This window comes from Zootoca vivipara, chromosome 10 (genome assembly GCF_965207765.1).
Source record: "Zootoca vivipara chromosome 10, rZooViv2.hap1.1, whole genome shotgun sequence".
In the NCBI taxonomy this organism is placed as follows: domain Eukaryota; kingdom Metazoa; phylum Chordata; class Lepidosauria; order Squamata; family Lacertidae; genus Zootoca; species Zootoca vivipara.
Window position 1 is genome coordinate 32,792,056 of NC_142593.1, and position 24,282 is coordinate 32,816,337.

General features: G+C 44.6%; 1 protein-coding gene across 1 annotated transcript in view; it reads right to left on the reverse strand.

Annotated features, from left to right (window-relative positions):
* Positions 1–2,612: 2,612 nt before the first annotated feature.
* The window catches only part of MRPS27 (mitochondrial ribosomal protein S27), a 54,047-nt gene continuing 32,377 nt past the window's right edge, over positions 2,613–24,282 (reverse strand). The window contains exons 5-11 of the mRNA XM_035099793.3: positions 21,504–21,618; positions 18,777–18,855; positions 17,612–17,727; positions 17,338–17,440; positions 12,895–13,037; positions 10,375–10,521; positions 2,613–3,050 (exon numbers count right to left, since the gene is read on the reverse strand). Coding sequence (XP_034955684.3) covers positions 2,811–3,050; positions 10,375–10,521; positions 12,895–13,037; positions 17,338–17,440; positions 17,612–17,727; positions 18,777–18,855; positions 21,504–21,618 — 943 coding nt within the window. The 3' untranslated portion in view covers positions 2,613–2,810. The remainder of the gene's footprint in view (positions 3,051–10,374; positions 10,522–12,894; positions 13,038–17,337; positions 17,441–17,611; positions 17,728–18,776; positions 18,856–21,503; positions 21,619–24,282) is intronic.

The window sequence follows — 24,282 nt, forward strand, 5'->3', positions numbered from 1 at the left end:
GAAATTCCCTAGACATCCTTGGAAATGCTGGAGCACAGAATAATAAACACATCATTATGTAAACAAGAAGGCATGGCTGTTAATTCCTGTAATAGCACCTGCACAGCAGACTGCATAAGGGCTGGCTTAGCATCTTCCTTTTAGTAGTAAAATTTACATCTCAAAAGGGTAGGATTAATCTGCTAGGCAAATGAGTAGCATCCACAAGTTCTCTCACCCAGTGAAAAGTAGACAAATGCAAAGCAGCAAACTCCATTGTATAGCCCGAGTTCTCTGCTTGTGGATTACATCATCCTTATGTGGATGACTGCAGTGCCTAGAGACAGACAGGTTGTGTATCCATTTCAGTGACCAGAGGAGAAATGACTGCTGAAAGGAGCGCAGAAAGAAGAAACGTTGTGGTGCGTCTGCAGCAGCACAACCAGACACCTTCATCTGCCCCAGCTGCAACAATACATGCCGCTCCTGTATTGGTCTCGACAGCCACAGCAAGCACTGCAACCTTCCAACAGTGTGACTTTACCCCCAAAGGTGCACTCCTCCCGAGACAGATGGATGCAAAAAATGTGTACATTTTGTTGAAAAATTGCAGGTTCTATTTCCACCAGAAACTTATTGTACTGTGAATATTGCATGTCAGTGTGGACTATACAATGGTCGTCCTCAAGGGATCTGGAACAACTGGAGGCAGCTGCAGGAGACACCATATGCACAGATCAGATGTCCTCGCCCAGCACATATCTCCCAACTGAGAAGCATCCATGGAGCTAGATGATTTCTCTCTAAACACCAAGGAGCTTTCAGTTTCCCAGGTCCAAAGTGGAAGCCCCACTCTGTAGTAAGCTTGGCTTAACAGTTGACCCAGGCAGGACATATATATTAAGTATGTGAGTAGAAAGGAAAAGGTTTAAAGGGAGTCTGAAATGAGCAGTGGGGGCTCACGGAAGGTTTGGGGGAGAGACAATCAGCTTATTTGGTTGTGAAGTTTTCGGAACAAGGAAACACCCAAGGCTAAATATATTCTTCTATAGGAGGTGAACAGAAGGGACGCGGGTGGCGCTGTGGTCTAAACCACTGAGCCTTGGGCTTGCAGATCAAAAGGTCGGTGGTTCGAATCCCTGCAACAGAGTGAGCTCCTGTTGTTCAGTCCCAGCTCCTGCCAACCTAGCAGTTCGAAAGCACGTCAAAAAGTGCAAGTAGATAAATAGGTACTTCTCCAGAGGGAAGGTAAATGGCGTTTCCATGCGCTGCTCTGGTTTCGGTGTTCCGTTGCACCAGAAGCGGCTTAGTCATGCTGGCCACATGACCCGGAAAAACTGTCTGCGGACAAACGCCAGCTCCCTCGGTCTGTAAAGCGAGATGAGCATCACAACCCCAGTCGTTTGCGACTGGACTTAGCTGTCAGGGGTCCCTTTACCTATAGGAGGTGGAACACTACAATTACTGTAAGACTGAAGAAATGAAGAAGAGTCAAAGCTTTAGCAGACAGGCTTCACCCCAAAACCGGTATCTTTAATAGTAGTTATTAATATGATGCAGCCTGCAAAACAAGTATAAAGGTTCCAGAGTCCCAAAAGTTCAGGTTTACCTTACAGGAGTGACAGATTTGCCACTCCAGAGTAGCTCCATCCCACAAAGGTCCATTATCACACAGGAAACGTGGGGCCAACGAAGCTGATCTTGTGCACTGAGAGTAGGGCCTGATGTATCGTGACAGGCCTAATTACCATGTTTATAGTCGTGCACATAGACTGCTACGTGGGTTGGAAAGCACAGCCACAGCAAGGGGCAAACAGCCAACAGAAAAGATAGAAAACGAACTGCAAGAACATTCACTCTGTATGCACATAATCTGGACATTTTTGTTTGTCCAGGCCATAGAGCTGTGAAAGAGTATCAATCCATCTTGCTCACTGGGATTATGGGTACATTTAGCCCCAATAGAAACTCTCAAGTAGTGGTGCTATAAATGCCTGTGAAAAGCTTCTAAAAACCCAACAAAAAAATGGTGGGTTTTCACCCGGCATCTAAAAGGCTGGAGAGAGATTACATACCTGTGGAATCACCACCAAAAAGGCCTGTGTCCTATTAACCCTGGAGCAATGGCTTCTCCTGAATGAACTTTTACAGGTGATGCCCTGCTGCAGATTCCATCTTAAAGGTAGGCCAGGTCTACTTCTGGAAGAAACAAAACCTTTTCTATCACAGCCCCCATTTGTGGAATGCCCTCTGGACAGGGAAGTACCTACGGTCCTTTACCAGCTGATCTAGCCTCCTGCTGCCCTATTGACAGGGCATGGAGAAGAGAGCAGCTCAACACATGGTGATGGCTTCCAATGGCCAAGATGCCTAATAGCAGGGCTAGAAAGACCCTTGCCTGAAACCCTGGGGTGCTGCAATCAGTCTGAGATGGTCTGACCTGATACAAGGTGGTTTTTATGTGTGCTGCCTCCAAAGAAGAAGACTCCAGATCTTAACTCGTCTGGTTACTGCTTGTGATCCCTTGAACAAAGCAAGCAGACAACATTTTGAACTCCTGTTGGTATTTTTTTTTAAACAGCAGATACTGACTGTGGCCAGAGCATTTGGAATGTACTGTCTCACCCAGCCTGTTTTAGAAATGAATCACTTTATTAGACAACAGGTAGACATAACACATAACAGGCAAAACTGAGGCCTTCAATCATAATTACAGTGGTTTTAAAGGGGGTGGGGAAGAAGCACTTTTGCTGCAAGATGGATCTGGAAAGGTTTCATCTGTATACAGTCAAGGCCACATCACAACAGAGCTGCTAAGCTGATCTTCTGCGTTAAAGAGATGCTTTTGCTGCATTCTGGGCTTCCAGCTCCTGCCTGGCCTTTTCCCTCAACTGTCTCTCCCTTTCAGTCAGCAGCGTCCGCTCTTGCTCCCACTCCTTCAGCTTCTCCTTGTGTTTTGCAATGTCTTCCACTTCAAATGCTGGCTGCTTTTCCTCGACAAGCTGGGTGGTCAGTGTCAACAAGCTTGCAGATTCCACCTTGCCAAGCGACTGCAGCTTAGAATTCAGCTCCTGTCGTAGCAGGGGTGAGGGGGAAAGAAAAGAAAGGGAAAAAAAGAAAGAAAGAAAGAAAGAAAGAAAACCGCTAATCAACCAGTCGCAATATATCAACAATCCACTTGCCCGGCCTGTGTAATCTTTTCCTCCCTCTTCTTTCCCTGGAACTGGAATGTGAAATTCTACAAGTCGGCACCTTGCAGCTGACTTGTGTTTTGTCCTGGAAAAACGTGCCAGCTGTGGTAAAGGAGCACTTCTCCATTCCTTCCCTCCTTCCCCAAAAGAAAAAGAGAAGAAAAAAAGGTGGGGTGATGGAACAAGCAAGGGGCAGAAATAATTTATAGACTAGATTTTTATGATTTAGCAATAACAAAGCAGAAACAAAAAAAAAGAATCAATCTTTAATTCTGCTAAGTGCTGGGATAGCTGAACTTGCATGATGACTGAGAAACATCATTAATAAAGACTCGTTATGCTAACAAATGATGAATGGCCAGCCGGCAATCTAAACATCCTAGGGCTCCCCCCGCCCCCGCCCCCATTGCTGATCCAAGGAGTCGCCCTGAGTTGCTTTGGCTAACCTTCCGCTCAACAGATGGGAATCATTCAAATAGGCTTGTCCTAATGGCATACTAAATAGATCCCACGAGCCCCTGTGCAACTGCCCAGCATACATTCCTCTATGGCCCCCTTTTTAATGGCTCCCGTGATTTCAGGCTCAGCTCGCTGGATGCAGCCCCTTTACTTTGCTCTGGTTCTGCTTGTGTGGGTGCACCAGGGTGGGCTGCATGTGGGGGTACTCCGTTGCAGGCAGGCAGGATTCGGCCAGGCAGCTGGGCAATATATCACAGCAGAGTTCCACTTCTATCTGCAGTGTAGTGCTTCTCGTGACACGCCCCGATGCATCGTAAAGAAATATTAATTCACTTAAGTGCTTTGAGATGCGGGGCCATTTGTGGTTATGGAAGTTTTACTGGACAGCTTGATGTTCCCCAGACAAAAGGCAAATTAATTGCCCTAATGGAGAAGCCTCCAGGAAAATGAATGGGAAGAGAGCAGCCCTAGCTAGGAAGGATGCAATATGACAGCCGGAAGCTTCTAAACAGCCCCGCTTTAAACAACAGCAAAAAAATCCTTGGTCGCTCACCAGGAATAATATTATCCTCAGATGTGCCTTTGTACCAAAACTAGAAGATATCCATAATTTAGAGAGATACAGGTTAGCTAGGACTGACTATTAACAGGGTGAAAGAAGATGCACGGTGAGCAGGACTCATTTATATATTTATTTGTTATCCCATAAAGGAATTCAGGATGGCACCAATCAGGGCTACAGAATGTGTAACTCTCCAGATGCTGAACTCACAACTCTCATCAACTCATGCCAGCATGGCTGTTACTTCAGGGTGAATGTTTTTGATATTTATATCCAGCTGACAGATGAAGAATTGGAAGTTCTCGTTTTTTCTCCCTTTCCTCTTTTCCCTTTCACCCCTTCCTTTCTTTTTTGGTTTGTGTTTTTGTTTAGATTAGTTTATTTTTGGTATTCTAAAAAGATACTGAGCCTTTGATATTAACTTTTGTATATAATTTTTTTCCAAGCTTTAATAAAAATCTATTTTTTTGGGGGGGGGGGGAAGTCAGCATAGCTAAATGTCAGGGGCTAGAAAATTGCTCAATCTTCCAACTTTCCATTTTATCCTCTTTAGGCTGAGAGATAGTGACTGAGCAAAGTAGAGACTTGAACCTGGTCTCCCCAGTTCTAGTCTGAGGAAGGAACTCAAGGTAGCGCTATGGCAATCCCTCTGTTAGTGTGTGCTTTTCAGCTTGCCAGATCAAACAACCCCCTTTTCCTCCATGTGGCACGCTGGTCTGGGGTTTTTCCTGGGGGTTTCCCCTCCTGAGCCAGGAAATGTGGGTGGTTGGGTGGGTGAGCCCCACTACACTAGTAGAAGTCCTTGTGTGGGCATCTGCTAACGAGACTAGTTAACTGAATCCCACCCTTGTGAGGTTCATGTGCAATACAGAAGAGGAAAACCTGTCAAACCACAGGGCAGTTCTACTAAGGAGAGTATCGCTAGACTGCAATTCCTGCTGTCAACAAGAGTTACCACACAGGCTGTTTCAAAGACCTCCTGGGCTTCTCCACTCCCCCCATTCTTAGTTCATGTAGCCTATAATTTCCATAAGCCATGCAATTTCCATTTCCATGTTTACTCACAACCACCCTCCAGCGTGGGGCCTGGACGCAGTAGAGAGCTAAAGCTTTGTAGCCGCTGCAATGCAGAACTGTCTGTTATGCAACCACTGCCTGGGTCTCCCACCCAAGGAAACATCATCGGGCAGCTCCCACAGGGAAAGAGCAATTTTGTCATGTCCTGGACCATTGACCTTCACCAAACTATTTGCTGAAGCAACAGACTATGGATGAATTCAGTCGAGCAAAACCCGAAGATAAACAAATGCACAGAGTTGGCCAGACTCACAAGAGAACTGCACAATATTGGAGTGTTTCAGAGCAGTATTACTGGAATATGGAAAATCCAGTTCAGTATGCTGGCAGGTTCTATAGAAATGATACATAATGGCAACTGAAACAAGTTTTAGGTGGGCTGGCTGGAAGGCACCTGTGTATAACTCTGCCATAGGACTTTTTAATGTGTTGTTTATGCATTCTAATACTGTGACACCAGATGGCACTATGGAGTTCCGTTTTTGCCAACCCGATTTCCCATATAAAGTCTGCAACGCGTTTAACTGAAATGCTTCTTTGATATGTCTTGGTCTAGCTACATTCTGCCTTGATTTGTATGACTCTAATTTTTTTTTAAAGAAAGCAAAACAGAGTTTCTAGGACTTTTGATTAAAAAAGCTTAGAAAAGTGAAAGCAGATGAAGTTCTGAAGCATCAGGAATGCTGTTGTGTACTTCTGTTATCCACACTGTGAGCAATCTGCTATAACAAACTTCTAGGAAACTTTGAGGACAAAATCACAGAGATCCAGACGGCAGCAGGATCATAGAATCATAGAGTTGGAAGAGACCACAAGGGCCATCCAATCCAACCCCCTGGCAAGCAGGAAACACCATCAAAGCATTCTTGACATATGCCTGTCAAGCCTCTGCCATAGTTTAAGAGCATGTACAATGGAGGTGTGTCTACAGCACTGATGTTCCCCCTTGACCCCTGCCCATCTAGGTTTCTTTTGAACTAGCTAAAGGGAATTGACTGGGTGGGTTCAGGGGGCAATTAAGACGCTCGGATTCAGGATGAAAGAGAGAAATGTGCTAAGAGGAAGGCACGGTTGGCAAACCCTCACTGTGATCAACTCCCGCCCGGAAACCTGTGTCCCCACTGTGGAACGACTGTGGAATTGGCCTCCACAGTCACTTATGGACTCACTGTTAAAACTGTGTTTATGGAAGACAATCTTACTCGGCTACGAGTGATCGCCAAAGAAGAATGCATCATTGGAGGAGGGGAAGGTACCATCTGCCTTGAAGGAAGTGGTAAATAAGGTAGGAAGAATGGTGGCAGCAATAAGCCTAAGCCGTAAAACGCAAGGGATATTGCCATAGGTAGGACAGGAATTCACTCCAAGCCAATAGGTGGACTGCTTCTGAGATAGGCTGTGCTAATTCAATGGAATGGCAGGGGGAGCTGTTGGGGACTGCAATGGAACTGGCCAGTGCAGCTACAATTTTATTTAAAATAAAATTTAAAAACAACATACCCTGTTTCCCCCTTTTTAATACATAGTCATAAAGTAAGCCATGGCAGGGTTTTTAAGCATTTGAGAAATATAAGACATACCCCCAAAATAAGCCATACTTCCGCGTCATGGAAACCAACCCCCACAGGCACCTCCACTCACAGAGTCACTCCATGCGGCCAAGAGCTCTGCTTAACAGCTGATCGCGCTCCCGCCTTGCTGGCTGCATCCCCGTGCTCCGCTTGCCACCACCGCTTGCCACCACCGCTGGGCTCACTGCTTCTTCCTTGCCTGGCCCAGCCAAGGAGCTTGGAGCACCCTGCAGCGGCGGGGGGAGCGCCTGAGCCAGTGGCCTCTGCCTGGCCTGGCCAAGGACGCCTGCTGCCCCGCCGCCCGGAACCGGTGGCTGCTGCAGTGCTGAGCACTCAAGAGAGCACAGCAGCGCCCTGAGCCAGCGCCCTGAGCCGTAAAAACCGTACCAGTAATTAAAAAATAAGACATCCCACCGAAAGTAAGCCACCCTGTGTTTTTTTGAGGAAAAAAAGTTATAAGACGGTGTCTTAAAAAGGGGGAAACACGGTAGTGGTCCATCTGAGGATCAGAGGCCGGCATGGGATGATCACTTCCAACTCTTCTCTGGCTGCAGGGCTGAGGCTGCACAAACCAACAGCCAGATTTATTTTCTTCGAAGTAATTTCCATTAGTCCTCCCCCACTCCGTAAGTAATCTTCTTGAACCTTTCACTCTCCTGACATAAAAGCATTTGCACATCTCAGTGTCCAATAGCAGGGGACTGTGCCCTTGTACAAATAATATAATGCAAATTTGAAAGAAGAAAAAAGAAGAGGAACTGTATTTAGTTTAGTGGAAATTATATCCTGTTTAGAAAAGTGACCCTGTTCGGAAAGGAACTGAGCCATCACACTGGGCATCTTGCTGAACAAACATACCATTAAACCTTGCTGAACTGCTATCTGAGTCTCATTTTTTAAATTGCGCTAGTCCTGCTGCTATTCCTTTGGCTTTGTGGGCAGAGTGTGAGAGACATGGCTTTGAGCAATCTTCCCAGACAGAGAGCCAGACCATTCTGCCGTGAGGGGGCCTAGAGGGGCATGTCTGGAGGAGTGTGGATCAGCGAGAAGACCCAAAGCCCAAATACCAGTAGCAAAATTGATGAAAAAGTTATGCAACTATATAAAGCGTTAACAAAATGCATTTTAACTTTATAAATATTAAACATTAAGTTTAGTCTATAGCCTGACAGTTATCCTTATGCCTTGCACTCCTTAGCATAGAAATAATGCAAGGCAGCGTCTTACTGTGTCATTGGGAAGAATGTGGCCTCCACATTTTTCATTAATCTCGACAAGTAAGAGGAACAGAAACTTATTTTTACCTTTAATGAAAGCTGAAATTTCAGGGAAGGGGCATGGAATGATCCTGCAAACCATCCGCCTGCCCTTTCAGCTCAAGTGTTTCTGGCCTGGTAGAAGCTGTTCACAGAATACCGTAATTAGAGGTGGATCATAAAAATCAGCTGCGTACTGAGTCACTGGAAGCTACAATTCCTTCCAAGCATGCATGTTATCAAACCTACTGCTTGTCTTGAGACAGAGGCATAGGGGTGGGCAGACTATCACATTTCTGTAGGCTGGCAATGCATTTGCAAAGCTGAGAAAAGTATTACTTGGGCAAAACGGTGCAGAACTCAAAAGATACAAAATAAGATGCTAACTATATAGCTTTAATCCAGGGGCAGGAAATGTGTGGCCCCTCCAGATGCTGTGGGACTCCAACTCCCATCAGTCCTAGCCAGCATGGCCAATGGCAAAGGGTAATGGTAGATATAGCTCAAAATGTAAGAGGACTACAGGCTCCCCATCCCTGTTCTCACATTTTACCACTGGGGGGGGGGGACTTTCTTATCATCTACTGTCGACCTATACTAACCAGCCCACCAGGTCTCCTACAGGCTCACAAATAAAAAGCTTTTCTTTTTACCTCCTCTACGATGTAATCAGATAACTTTCTCGCAAGCGTCCCTCCCTGGTTCATTTCAGAAAGAAATGAAGCCTCCATTCCTATGCACACTCAATGAAAATGTTTAACATCTGTACAATTCATTCCAGTCTGTACAATTCATTCCAAGTTATCTTCACATGCACATAATCCTCGCAAAATCTCTGTGAAGGGTTGCAGATTGAGGGAGCGTGGAACTGAGGCTGAGAGAAAACAAATTTCCCCGTGCGAATTCATGGCAGGGACGAGATTTGAACTGGGGAGAAATTTTCTGATTCTTAGCTCAGTCTCTGTGTGGCAAGTCTCACGGAAATCTGCGGGGCTTACTTCTGAGTAAGGCAATATGTAGGATTGAGCTGCACATTTCATTCAGCAACCCGGCCAAGACACAAGCACCTCACCAAGGAACAGAGCCTTAGAACAACACTGTAGGTATAAATCTGTAGAACACTCTCTGTGCCATTTCTATAAAAGGGTGCTTTTCCCAGCGACAGGGGGATAAATCAAGCAAAAACCACAATGAGGGAAAGGGAATGCAGGGAAAGGCTGGGCCTCAAAACAAAACAAAAACCCCAGGCAAACCATCTCATTTACTCGTTTAGTGGACCTTCTTAGAACTAAACACAGGACCAAAATTGCAACTGCTTTCTTACAGTCAGTAGCAGGCTGCCTAAGGGGGGGAAACCTATTAAACCTGCATTGACCCAAAGAGGGGAATGCATCTAAGCTGTGCCCATGGATGCCAGATCAAACAACTCATCAGAAGTGCTGCTCCATTTTAGTTAGCAGGAGTTTGGCTTACCAAGTCTGATGTATGAAATGCAAAAATAACATCCCTGCAGCCAGGCAGCAGACAAGGGACACTTTTTAGAAAGGCAATTTCCAGTTTGAAGTAGTAAGAAGATAGCTCGGTTGGTAGAACATGAGACTCTTAATCTCCAAAACAGCGGAGAGCATTATTGGCTTCTCACTCTCCGCCTTAGAACAAATCTATATCACCAGGTGCCACAGGAATGCATTAGACATATCCAGAGATCCATTGCATCCTGGTCACCGTGTCTTCGAGCTCCTACCATCGGGACGGAGATACAGAACAATGAAGGCGAGAACGAGCCGTCTCAAGAACAGTTCCTTCTCTAGAGCAATTCCGGCCTTAAATGGAAAGGCTGAACTTTGAAGTCATCTTATTTTTATTTCGTATTGTATTGTTTAATTAATGTTTTGTAGTTATTTTTAATTTATGTGGAGTGCCTTATTTGAGTGGATGGAGTAGCCGAGTAATTTCGTTGTTCCCGCAGGGGGGCAATGGCAATAAAGATTATCTTATCTCTAGGTCGTGGGTTCGAGCCCCACATTGGGAGAAAGATTCCTGCACGGCAGGGGGTTGGACTAGATGACCCTGGTGGTCCCTTCCAACTTGACAGTTCTAGGATTCTATGAATTCAAGGTCAGCATCCAAAAGCCCCAATAGCATTCCTGGCGGGACACCAATGGAGCCTTAGTGTCACAGAACAAAGAAGAAGAAAGGTGTACTATTTTCTTTTTTGCTATAGACATTAGTGCTAATTAAAACCAGCTGGGAAGAGGGAAAGCTGAGAAGCTGCATACCCCAAATCGGTTCAAGTACTCAGGCAGTCGTGACGTCTCTGCTTCTTCCAGTTGTGCTTGCTTTGGTGTTTCTTCTGAGTCCTTGGTGTCCTCCGGAGAAACTTCCGTCACAGGGATGGGCTGCAAAGTGGCTGCCAGAACATCAATCTTTGCAACAGAATTGAGAAAAAGATAAGTGCTGTTTTAAAAAAACTGAAGGGCATCACTGTTGCCTAAATTACAGGGATGGTCAATATACTGCTCCTGTGGGCCTTTTTATGCAGCTTCTGGGTTCTTGTTAAAATTCCTGAGAATACCACCTATTAGTTTAAAAAAGGAGGGGCATTTCTAACCTTTATGGATCAAATTTGACCACACAAGAGCAACCATGCTAGAGGGTCATAAACAGAAGGCCAAGTAGACAATACCCTAATTCACTGTTTTTCAAATTCAAGACTTTCCTGTACATCTTTTTCTCCAGGTCCTACTGCAGAAAAATAGCTCAGGGTCTCCAAGACTGTCTACTGTAGACTGAATGCATAAACTTTAAAACCATAAAGGCACAAACAAAAAATGTAATTTGATAGCATCAGCAGTTAATTATTTTACCATTGCTTTGAAATGAAACCCTGGAAAATTAAAGGCATGTCTTGTTTTTCTTTTTTGAACTGCCTGCACGGTTAGTGAGAGAAGCTATATGATTAAGCCCAGTCCTTTCTGGAATTACTATTGATTTTATGATTGGCTCTGGACAGGTCACATAGGCTCTTAATGAAGATTAATCAAATATTCCACAATTATTACATGCACATTGGAAGAGATTATTGTATGCTGCTTATGTAAAGTCAACTGGGATCTCAATTCCTGTTTTGCTGAAATGCATCATGAGCTCATTGTGTTCATTTGACTTTCAGCGGTTTCATTTATCTGCTCCCTCTCTTTCAAAATGGACAGGAGAGAAAGGCAGGCCTGGATGGGATGGGGTGAGCTGACTCTGCAATGGAAGAGGGCAGGGCAAAAGCTGTATTTTGGACAAGGCAGAAATGCAGAAGAACAGGAAGCCTGCAAGGAACTAGTAGGTCCTGTTTCCTTTGTGTCAATGCCACATTCAAGGTCACTCAGTGAGGCCATTTGAGGAGTATGGTGGATGTGGTTCTCCAGGACTCTCCTGGGTCATGCCCCCTCCCAAGTCCATACTCCTCTCCAGCCCTTCTGCACACCCTCCAGTGGTTTCGCTTGGCTGGAATGTGCCCTTGATCTGCAACAATGCCTCTTGCTTGCCTGGGTTTGTGTGTGTACATGGCTGGCATGTTTCCTATTGCACAAAGATAAGGGTTGCATGCCTCTCTCTCAAAATAAAAAAATTCCTTCAGTAGCACCTTAAAGACCAACTAAGTTTATATTTTGGTATGAGCTTTCGTGTGTATGCACACTTCTTCAGATACACTAGAAACAGAAGTGTCAGACCCTATATATATACAGAGGGTGGTGGGGGTGGGTGGGAATGGGAGATGGGCTGATGGGAGTGGTAAACCTGTAGATGGGTGTTAATGGCTGCTGATGGTTGCAATTAGTCCTGGGCTGAGGTGCTAAAGAAAGCTTGATCATGCATAATGAGATAAGAATCCGATATCTCTATTCATCCCAGGTGCTTCCATGGTTTTAAGCTTGGTAATGATTTCCAATTCAGCAACTCCAATTCATGCCTCTCTCTGCCCACTCTTGCCTCTGGCTATGATCATCACTGGCATGCAGGATGCCCAAAAAGCAATGCGGCCCTGACTGAAAGAGGTTCCCCACCCATGCCAACAGGAGAAATGATTATTTCATAAAACTCTAGAGAAGTTGGCAGGGGAAATATTTCTCTATTAACTTTTCTCTCCCTGCCGAAATACGAGAGGCCCCATCAGCATGGGCATTCCACGGGCTCCTAAAGACAAACCCTGGTGCCCTGATTTGAACATCCTGCTTTATTTGCTGTTTTAACTCTTTCAACAGGGTTATTTTACTGTACATTTCAACTATGGCTGTTTATTTTAATGCTTTGATTGAATTATTTTATGGGTGTGTTTATATGCTTAGTATTTATTTATTTGTAAGCTGCTTAGCAGCAGTATAAATAAATAATCTATACTGTGTTTTGACTTGAGTCCAGAATACCCCATTTATTCTGCCCACTCGACCTAATGGTCAGGGGTCCCTTTACCTTTACCTTTACATAAGGAGCAGAGGGTGAAAGGGAAAACTCTGCCAGGCACTTTGCCTCTTTGGCACCCTCCATGTTAGAAGCAGATGCAAGAATCTGAAAAGCGATAAGTCACCCTTTCTAAGTGTGCACCTCTAGCCTTTTGGAAAGGACGTTCCTCCTCAAGGTGAAGAAAAATGCCACTGAATGCAATCAGTTCAACAGAAGTTTGAGCAATGCAAAACCTTAGGGTAAACAGCAGTAGCCACCAGGCTGCTGGTCTCCTTTGAAAACCCGTAGGTTCTCTTCTCAAAAGCGCACAAGGCCCTGCTTTGTAACACAAGTGCTCCACTTACAGCTTCCTTGCAGAGCTTTGTATCATCAGGAAGCAACATCACGTTCTCCATCACTTGCAAGGCTCTGTTCAGGTACCCGGGGGTCCACATGAGCGGCATTTTGTGGTACACAGCTCGTAGCCCCTTGTGCAGCTCCACTTTTCCTGTTATTATTAAAACAGACACTGTGAATGTTACTGCATTATTTAAAGTAGAAAGCACCATTAAAATTGGAAGCATCTTTCCTGTACTCAAAGTAGACGAGATGCTAAACACGTCACTGTGAATGATGTCAGTGTCTTTACTTGGACAGCAGATCCAGGGTGCCTGGGTCTACAGCATGTTGGAAGGGAACGCTTAATTATTTTCTCCCCTGCTGTGGTCCTGATGAAAATCTCCACTTGTTTTCTATTAACATAGCACCAAGGGAAGAGTTTTGTAAGGACAATGGTGTGGGAGGAAAGAGTTAAACCTCTGCTTTTGTTCCCACCTCAGTTTGGCCTCACATAGTCCTTGTTTGTACTGTTCCTGGAAAATGAGTAGAAGTCAGTCAAAAAAGCAACAATGGAGTCTTCCTGTCTCTTTCCTGCCATATTAACCCCCCCCCCTTGCACCTCACAATCCCCAACAACAACAAAACCCCCTCCTGAGGGACAGGTAGACCTCAAGAACAGCATGGAGGCTTCAGCTAGAGGAGTGGGAATCCTTACAGTCTCTTTCTCTGCTTGATCATATCTGTAAGTTTCCTGAACTTGGAAAGAGCCAAACAATGTTCAAAATATTCACACTAGTTTGTGTATGGTGAGGGTAGTTGGAGGATAGTGTTAGACTTCACTTCATAGCTGCCAAGTTATCCCTTTTTTTAAGGGATTTTCCATTATGCTGAATAGGCTTCCTCGCGAGAAAAGGGAAAACTTGGCAGCTATGCTTCACTTGCACGTGACATATTAGCCTCCTTTATTACCTAGAGACAATATTTGGTTTCCTTGATTATTGTATACTTATAGCACCAAGAGCTGCAACACATATTACTGTTTTCCCAAGCGCAGGAAGTTACACAGGTGTCTTCAGGCACATACCTGTTTTCCTATATTGAAAGACCTTTCCTGCATATGAAAATTGTTAACACTTCAAGTAATCCTAAACTATGTGTGGATTAAAACCTGAGCATTGGCTAACCTAAAATTATTTATTAGCAGGATGCCTTGCTGTTGTCTTTCTGGTGAAACCCAATCACTGATGTTAAACATTCCAGATGTGGCCTTGCTCGTCTTACTGGATTTTCTATCACCTTTAACTGTCTACATTAATCACAAAGGTGCATCTAACAATGAAAACCACAGTGACACACCTTCATCTCTCTTCCCCAAACAGGGAGGCCACAGAGAAGCACAGGAATGTGTGTGCAAACAAAAGCTCATTGGGCGATGGCTAAATATAAACTGCTGAGGTGCTCCAGGCCAGTCTACGCCCACAGACGTCTTTCACTCTTTGCAAAGGTCTAGTCCATTAGAGCTGGCAAGACTGCAGAATACATGACATAGCAGAAAATAGCTTTTGATCTTCTGAATCTCAATGTCAGCTGGGTCACTAGCACACAACAGTAAAATGATTTGCTAAGTGCAACACCTTCCTAAATTATCTGGCCTATATTTAATTATACCTACATACATACGTCTGCAGTAGCCAAAGAGAAGAGGAATGCATTCATGTATCAATAGCTCAAGTGAAAAGCAAACCAACAGTTCTGCCAATTTGCAGCAGTTTTCATCTTGGTTCCTACTGCATCTGCAGTTTTGCCAGGTAAAATCAGAATCAGCGCCCCTCTCCTGACCTGTCATGGGCATTATTATCATTGTTAACAAGCTGTGAAACTTAGAAAGAGCGCAACTATCCAACATTTTTTTTTAGCCAAAACCATAGCTGCCAAGTTATCCCTTTTTTTCAGGGATTTTCCATTATGCTGAATAGGCTTCCTCGCGAGAAAAGGGAAAACTTGGCAGCTATGGCCAAAACTGTATTGCACCTAAGGGTAAACATGCCATTAGCAGCTAGGAATGGAGAAGGGCAAAAGTTTCATTGACTTTTAGCCTTGTATGAAATAAAATCATAATACAACGTTAAGAAGGGTGTTGAAACAGGGGACTTCAGACACTGTAGCCTCAGAATTAACCTCCCTCCCAAAGGTGTGGAATCTCAGTAGGTTTATGGAATCATGTGGAGAGACGGGATGAAGAATTGCTCTGGAGTTGACACCCTTCCCCTTCCCTCCAGGTCAATATATACAGTATATTCTTGCGTATAAGACTACTTTTTAACCCAGGAAAAACTTCTCAAAAGTCAGGGGTCGTCTTATATGCCAGGTCGTATTTCTTATACAGTGAGTATATCCCAAACTCTATATTTTAACTGGAAAAGTTGGGGGTCGTCTTATACGCCCAGTCGTCTTATACGGTATATAGCTTCTTATATTTGCTATTGGTATTCTGGTGAATAGGAAACTATGGAAAACCATTCTTTATTTTAGGGATAGAATAAGTTTTTAAAGGTGTGAATTCAAAATGCACCACAACCTGAAAAATCTGGTCCCATTCTGAGCTGGGTCCTGCCTCCTTCAAGCTTGGCCCAATTCAAAATAAACGCCACACCAAACCTCTGCTGGTGCTCTGCTCTCCCACCCTTCTTAAGGAATAAGGGGTCTTAGTCTGATACAGAAGAAAGGACTCACAAGGACTCATCTTAGATGCAAATGATGCCTAGAGTTTCATCTACTGCTAGGGATCATGGTGCTTGTAGTTAGAAAACCGCAAAAGGAAGGACTTCTTCACAGCACAATTGGGAGTCACAATATGTAGCAATAGCCGCCAACTTGGATGTCTTTTAAAGGGGATTAGACAAATTAATAGAGGATACAGCTATCAAGTACTGCTATTTTTTATTAAAGTTGTATACCGTCCTACACCTGTAGATCTCAGGGCAGTCCACAACATAAAATCACAATATAAAAAACAGAAAATACATAATAGAAACAAAAACAGACAACCCAACTAGTCCTAGTTAAGGACTCAAGTACTTAAAGGATAATTACACAAACACACACACACTCCATACCAGGTGGCCTTGCTCATGGTTCCCTTCGATGGACATGGTCTATGGGGCTACTACACATGGCAGGGCCTTTTAAGTAGTGGCACCTATGCTGTGAAACTCCCTTTTGTTTCTTTTGTTGTTCAACTCCCAAGAGACTCTGATCTACACACAGAGTTAAAAACTGGGAGTGATCTACCCCCTTTGGGGAGGTTCAGGTCAAAGCTGTTGAGTTTTTTTAAGGAAGGGAAGCCCTGTTTTGGGGGGTTTAGGTCAAACTTGTTGAGGTTCTTTTAGGAGGGAGGGAGGCCCATTTTTGTTTAGGGCTTTAGGTCATAGTTCAGCTTTTTTTAGGGAGGAGGAAAATTTTGGGTGAGCTTTTTTTAGGGGTGCCAGTGATCTAGCAGTGATCTACCACAGACATCCAGTGATCTACTGGTAGATCACAATCTACCTGTTGGACGTGCCTGGTCTATGGGACTGCTACACATGGCAGGGCCTTTTAAGTAGTGGCACCTATGCTGTGAAACTCCCTTTTGTTTCTTTTGTTGTTCAAGTAACAACTTAAAACACATTTTGGCCTCTGGACAAAATCAGAATTACTTTACTCTGCCATATCACTGTCTGTTAATACAATATCCGATGTTTTATTTTACTGTTATATTTAATTGTGCATTTTTATGATGACTGTTTTTAGCAACCTCTGAGCTGAGCATGAGGAATAAATAAGCGAACTTTGGTATCAGAGGCATCAGTATATCTATGAATATCAGTTTATGGGGAGCACCAAAAAGAGGAGTGATGCTCAGGTCCTGCTTGTGGGCTTTCCACAGGTATCTTTTTGGCTACTTTGGGAGGCAAGATGCTGGACTAGTCTTTTCTTATGTTCTTACTAGCTGCATGCCCAGTAGAAAATGGGGGTGATGGGTGGGGGTAGAAAGAGAAAGAACTTGGCAGGAAGGAGGGTTCATACATACAAAGCTCAGTTGGTAGAGCATAAGACCCTTAATCTCAGTGCCGTGAGTTCAAGCCCCACATTGGGCAGAAGATGCCTCCTGCATTATAGGGGGTTGGACTAGACGGTCCCCATCGTGGTCACTTCCGACTCTACAATTCTATGATTCAACCAACTGGGATTTTCATGCATTCAGCAGGAATTTAAAGCAGCAGCAACATCCAGTTGATTTTTGAATCTCACACATCTCCGATTTATTTGGACTGCATGCCAAAACACAAAACTTGATTTAGTTCTAATTTTGCAACCCGTCAAAGGCTGTATTAGAATTTAAACTGAAGAATCTCACTAATCCAGCTACTTTTAATCAATTGATAAAGCAGCACGGTAAAGTGCTTGTAATTAAACACTATATAACTTACCGAGAAGTGCTAAGCCATACAGCTGGGAACTGAATCCCACCGTGTTCGTCTGCTTCAGGCCTGCCAAGAAGAGGGACGCTCCGAGATTCCTCTCTTCCTCCCACTAAAAATAGCAAACATTGCTGTCACATTTGGTGCTTGGTTTTCACCACCATGCAAAATATATTCTCTGATACAGGCAGGCCCCCATTGACTCTTCTGTAATGGAAGCTACTAGTCAGATGAATGGAGCACATACCCCTTCATGTATCTTACCATCTGAGCCACAGCTTACCGTAAGTTCTGATTTGGTTGTCAAATATTTGTACATCACATAGAGTGAGAGAAGTTGTGTAGAAACTTCATCAAAACTTTCCTGTATCATTATCTCAGTGACCACAGCCATCGCATCTAACAATAAACAAAACATTTTAAAAATTAAAGGAGTGGTTTGCCAAGACGCTTCTTCCCACATTAGTTTCAAAAGACACGAATGTGCTTTCCTCTTTTACAGCGGAAACTTGATGTGCAAAAAAATTCAGCATCAGAAGAAGAACTCATTTGCCTTTTGCAGAACCAGGAGGCACGTAAAGAAAACATCTAGAAGCAGTCACAAAGCTGGTGTATCTTATCTATGCAACAGTTCCGCTCTGTGCCAGGAGACCTGCCTCAAAATTAAAATGGGAGTGAGAGGGGATAAGAGTTATGGCATGCAAGTGGGAGGCAAAGACCACAGTACTTTACACATAAGGACTTTAAATTCACAGGCACCCTAATCAAAGAATAGTTCATGGACTGTGTTATCAAAGCTAACTCCAAAATGAATTCAGGGGCTATCAGCTTAAGGCAAGGTCTCTTGACAACAAGCCCTATGTTTGCTGGAGGGCACAGCATATCAATACGAGCAACAATGCACAAATTCTTGAAAGATGTATCATCTGGAATTATTTCCCGAGTGGCTTTAGAGGTGCTTAAGGAAAGAATGGCACTTTCCACTAGGAGGCCATGTCAGCTAAAAAACTTTGGAAAATAATGTTGATATAGAGGAACTCTCAGTCCACCCTCGTTGAAATGCACTGGGTGATTTGATTACATTAATAACCCTCCACTTGCTCGATTTTTACCTCCTCTCTTGCAGAAGGGCTACAGAGGCTTAGTAGTAGAAGATGCACTAGGCGTGCAAAGGATCTCTGGCTCATGATTGGCACTGGGGTTGAGAAAAGAATCTTGCTGGAAACTCTGAAACACTGGTGCCAGTTGATGTCAAAAATACTGAGCTGGAAGGATCAATGTCCTGACTTGGTAGAAAGGTGGGTTTCAGTGTTCTTTACTTTTTTTGGCTCCTCCCATAAAAACCACAGCAAATCAGATGAATAGAAAGAGGTCCAAACAGGGCCATATATAAATATGAAGAAACAGGGAAGATCATGATGAACAGCAGCTGACATATGCTTATTTACCTTCATAATTCTCATCCTTTATAAAAGAATCCAACAATATATTGAAGGTAAAATAATCTGGGATAATTCCATATTGAACCTGCAAAAAACAAGAAGAAAGCACAACAGTCATACGTCTAGCATCTCATCTCATTTTGGACTATGATACGATTGTGTAACACAGGCCAAGGGGATGCCTGGACCAGTAAATCTCCCACTTTTCTTTGTCTTTCACTGCTTGAAATGGGAGCAGGATGAAGAAAGTCCTTGGGAACATACCACTGCCCAATACTGACCAGGCAAGTAGAAAACTGCAACTGCATGTAGCTGGCCATTCATCCCTTATTGCCTATCCACTTGGGCCTTCAGATGTTCAAAACTGGTAGCATGGATTGTTCTGAGCTTTGTTCTTCAGGGGCAAAAGAACCTAGTAAAGCTATATTTGCCAACTTGCAGCAATGTCTCTGCTCTTAAGGTAGTTGTGAGGGGGAAACAGTACAGAGAGCCCCCTCCCATCTTGAGGAGCAGTTCCTCCACCAGGAGCGGAGCTAGCGGGGAGGGGGAAGAGTCCAGTGGGGAAGGAGGAAGTAGGAGACAGGGCTCTGGCAGGATAGCAGAGCCCCTGTTGCACGTGAGAGAGGAAGAGAGAGCGGGGGAAAGGGGGGAGAAGGAAAACATGGAAAGGAGACCCTTTTCCCCTCCGGTTCTGGAATTACGCAGGAGGAAACGCGGAAGGAGATTTGGGGTGCCCAGACTCTTATGTTGGAAGAAAACGCGGGAAGCACCATTCCAGGGTTCTGAGCCAGACTAAGAACATGTATCCTGTACAGCTCTAGCACTGTAAATAGCCTGCACACAATAAAAGCATGAAAAGGCAACGGTTTGGAGAGTCGTTACTCTAGAGTAGTCGCAACGCCTCCTCTGTGACAGTAGTCCTTTAACAAGAATGAAGACAGAGCTCTACATGCAGCAATGATACTGCTGCCACAGCTTTTCTTCACCATCACAAAGTCTTTGTCTTGCTTTTCATCGATCTGGAAGGTGCTCTGGGAGCCTTTAAAGCTGAAGAGCAGGGTTTTAAAAACGCTTCACAGAAACAGCAGTTGGAAACTTGTGCATTCATGCAACCAGCCACCTGTATGCATGCATTCTTCCACCGTTCCCTATAGTTAAAAACTTGCAGTAAGATTGCATGGGGATACATTTAGCGATGTGCAGTGTGAAAGAGCCCTTTATACTCTATGCCAGAGTGCTCAGGGATGCCTGTCATTTCACTGTGTTTCTTGCCAAGCGGTAGATTTAAGGGGATGGTTCCTGAAGAATTTTCCCCACAAGCCTTTTGGTCCTCTTAGGAGCAAGACCTAATTCCTTTGACTGTGCACAGACATAAGAATGTCTCTGCGTCACTAAAGCAGGAGACATCATCCACCACCAACTTAAAATCTAAGCTAAAAGGAGAAGCTAAAAAGCTAAACAATAAATGCTGCCTCTGGGAATGCAAAGATGGTTATCTACAGGCAATTATTGCCCACTCCTGTTCAAAGCATTTCTGAGTTGGGTAGAAAACATCTTGTTGATGCTGCCTACAAGGCTCACAGCAGGTTCCGCAATACCATACTCTGAATAAATTAAATAATTCATTCAACACAGAACTTTAAAAATAAGAGGTGGGCACAATCCAGACAATAAAGAAAAGAACATTTTCAGGTCTGACTTATTCCAGCAGGAGATATATACAGTGGTGCCTTGCTTTACGAATGCCTCGCACAACGAAAAACTCGCTAGACGAACGAGTTTTGCGCTCCGCGAGGCATTCATAAGACGACAAAATTTTCTATGACCGCCGCTTCGCCTTACGTAGCGCGGCCATAGAAAGCAGCAAAGGAAGATCAGCTGTCAGCGAGGGAAGCTGACAGCTAATCTTCCTTTCCCAGGGGGGACGGAGCCGAAACGCGGCGGTGCGGCGGCTGCCCCTGCCTGTCTTCCCCTTGGCTCGGGGAAGACAGGCGGGGGCAAGCAGCGCCTGCTGCGATTCGGCTCCGTCCCCCGCCGCCACCTCTAGCCCCGCACCCGAGACACGGAGCGCAACTTCAGACGTCTCCGAAGTTGTACTCCGTGTCTGCGGAGGCTGGCGAGAGGCGGGGGCGGGGGAAGGTCTTTCCCCGCCCCTTGCCCTGCACCCCAGACACGGAGTGCAACTTCGGAGACCTCCAAAGTTGCGCTCCGTGTTGGGGGAGGCAGGCAAGGCGGTGGCTGGGAGACGAGAGCTTCTCCCCCCGCCGCCTTGCACACAGCCGACATCGGACGGGGCTTCGGAGACCTTCTCCGAAGCCCCGTTGCATGCCGCTGCCAGTCCCCCAGAGCCTATAGGAATGCATTGATTAAGTTTCAATGCATTCCTATGGGAAACTGGGACTCGCTAGACGAAAAATTCGTTACACGAATTGACCTGTGGAACGAATTAATTTCCTCTAGCGAGGCACCACTGTGTGTATATGTATATAAGCAAGGGTTTAACTCCCCACTCGCACCCTGGAAATAGCTGGGACTTGTTTAAATTTGGCTGGTCAGCTCTACTACGAAAAGGAAACAGCAGAGATTGCATGAAGTTTATTTAAAATTCCACACTTTCATTGTAAACAAAGAATGCAGTCTTCTGAACAGGAGACACGCTCACAGAAAGGTTTCAGATGTAGCTAACTTATGTATGTTTAACAACATTTGAAAAATGTCTTGTTAAAACATCACCTTATTTTGCAAAGTGTACAAAGCTTTATCCTGTGCCCCAAACTTCAGGCATTGCCTGATCCAGCTGTGGATGATCCAGTCTCTCAAGTAAAAGCAATTTGGGCTGTGACGAAACCTAAGGGATGAGACAAAACATAAAGAATTAAAAGAGACCCAGACACATGCTGGGCTACAAAGTTATGTGAATTAATTAAACATAAGCGGTATAAAACACAGATTTTTGTAGTTTCAGGGGGTAGATCTATAAAGGGAGCTGGATCCAGACTTAGCCATGTTTAGTACAGACCTAGTGAACAGGACCTAAGTCCAAAGTCCGTTTCGAGGGCCTAATCCGGCCCACCGGTCATTTTAATCCGGCCCCTGTGACAGTTTATTTCCCGGGGTAAAATCCTAAGATATAAAGAAAGCTCAACAACTTCAATCCTAAAAAAAGGTCAACAACTTTGGTCGGCCCTCATGGCCCTTCACTTCATCAAATCTGGCCCTCTTTGAAAAAAGTTGGGCACCAGCACCACTGTATAACCTTGTCTGTTTAAAAGGGAGAAACATGAGAAAACCCTCTTCTACCCAGTATTATATAGAAAAACACCACCACCCCTGCCTTCAAAATGCATTTTCACCTCTACCCTTGTGGAAGTGGCAGAACCACCTTTCCGCATGACAGAAACAGTTCTGTTAAGGGGTGCATGTGGTGTGCATGTGGGAGCTTTTCGGCCCAGTGCCAGATACCTCCACATTGTTTTTAAATGGCTAGTGCGGAATTCAACCAAGTTGTGTGCATGGAACAAGGTCCACTCGCATAATAATAATAATAATAATAATAATAATAATAATAATAATAATAATTTATTTATTTATACCATTTATTATTTATACCCCACCCATTTGGCTGGGTTTCCCCAGCCACTCTCGGCGGCTTCCAACAGAATATTAAAATACAATAATCTATTAAACATTAAAAGCTTCCCTAAACAGGCTTTCTCCCTCCTCTCTCTTGCTGAAAACCACCCACCCCCTAAATATGCTCTGGAGGAGGACGGAACCCATAACAGGTTTAGGGGGCACATGAGGGGGAGGAAAGGAGGAGTCCTGTTGATTTCATTCTGTACACACACACACACACACACTTAGTGCTATGTTGAATTCTACCTTCACGTTCTATGAATGAGTTAGTATGTAGGAGTCATGCAGGACATGTACAATAAACTGCCTCTCACATGTTACTCAATCATGAAATGGAAGTGCTTTGCATGTAGGAAGTTGTGGCAAGCCTGTATGTAGGTAGTCAAATATTGCCTACGGCAGCATAATATGAAAGTTATTATCTGAAGCGCCTTCCTAAACAGAGGTAGCTATTTAGAAAGCGGGATAACAAAAGAAACAAACCTATTTCGGAAAGGTAATACTAATATCCCATAAACTATCAGACTAAACAGCCCCTCTCATTGTCTGCTCATGGATTTTAGTATTCAGAACGAGCTGCAGAAGATCAGCTCCTGCCATTGTGATCTATCTATTATTATCATCATCATCGTGGCTGGGGTCAGGGGTTCGGCCTTGCTGGGCACTTGCCAAGGCTCGCTGCCCAACAGGGGCCCACTGCCAATCCTGCCAGCCTTCTTGCCCTGCTGTCGCTGCCTGTTTCCTTGCTCTCTCTCAAAGAGCAAGCACTGAGATGAGTAAGGAGAGGCGCTAAGCTCCACGTGTCTTGTCCTCTCCCGCTAGGAGCAAGTGCAGACTGGGCCCAGAGGGAGAAGCAAACAAAGGAGCAGATCAAGGTGGGTGAACTCTGCACATTCAGGGAGGGAGGCCTCACGGGGAATGTATTTCCCAGGCCAACCCTTCTCCCATTCCCTCCCACCTCAAAATGCAACAATACCCTGCACTGATTGTTCTAGTCTGTACTATCTTTTTATTTATTGTTGGCTATATTTTCGAATATATGGTGCTGGAGGAGACTCTTGAGAGTCCCATGGACTGCAAGAAGAGCAAACCTATCCATTCTTAAGGAAATCAGCCCTGAGTGCTCACTGGAAGGACAGATCGTGAAGCTGAGGCTCCAATACTTTGGCCACCTCATGAGAAGAGAAGAATCCTTGGAAAAGACCCTGATGTTGGGAAAGATTGAGGGCACTAGGAGAAGGGGACGACAGAGGACGAGAAGGTTGGACAGTGTTCTCGAAGCTACGAACATGAGTTTGACCAAACTGCGGGAGGCAGTGCAAGACAGGAGTGCCTGGCGTGCTATGGTCCATGGGGGTCATGAAGAGTCGGACACGACTAAACGACTAAACAACAACAACAACATTTTCGAAACAAAAGAGAAGTTACTTCCAGGTAGGGATAGTACTAACCGTGAGATGCAACCCTTAAAGGGTGCTGTGGTAGGATTTATACATTGCACGCTCTGGCATGCGGACCACCAAAAAGCTTTTCCCAAATGGGAGAGCACCGCCTGTGCTGAAGTGCCATGCATTTGTGTTTTGAGATGTCTCTGTGTGGTTTGCACCTCAACAAAAATAAATGAGCATTATATATAAATACAAATCTCACCTTCAACTCAGCTCGGTTGCATATGCTACCATTATAGTGTGTGAGAAGCCTTTTGGCAGAAAGATGCAAAGCTTAAATTGGGCCCCAGAGCCTAGAATCAGGCTCTTTGTGCAAGACAATCTACAGAAGGTCAAGGCATAAAATCTGGTAAACCAAAGTAATTGCCCAGAGGAAGTCATCCTTCATGGACAAAAGAGGTCCAAAAATAAAAACACCACCAACAGTA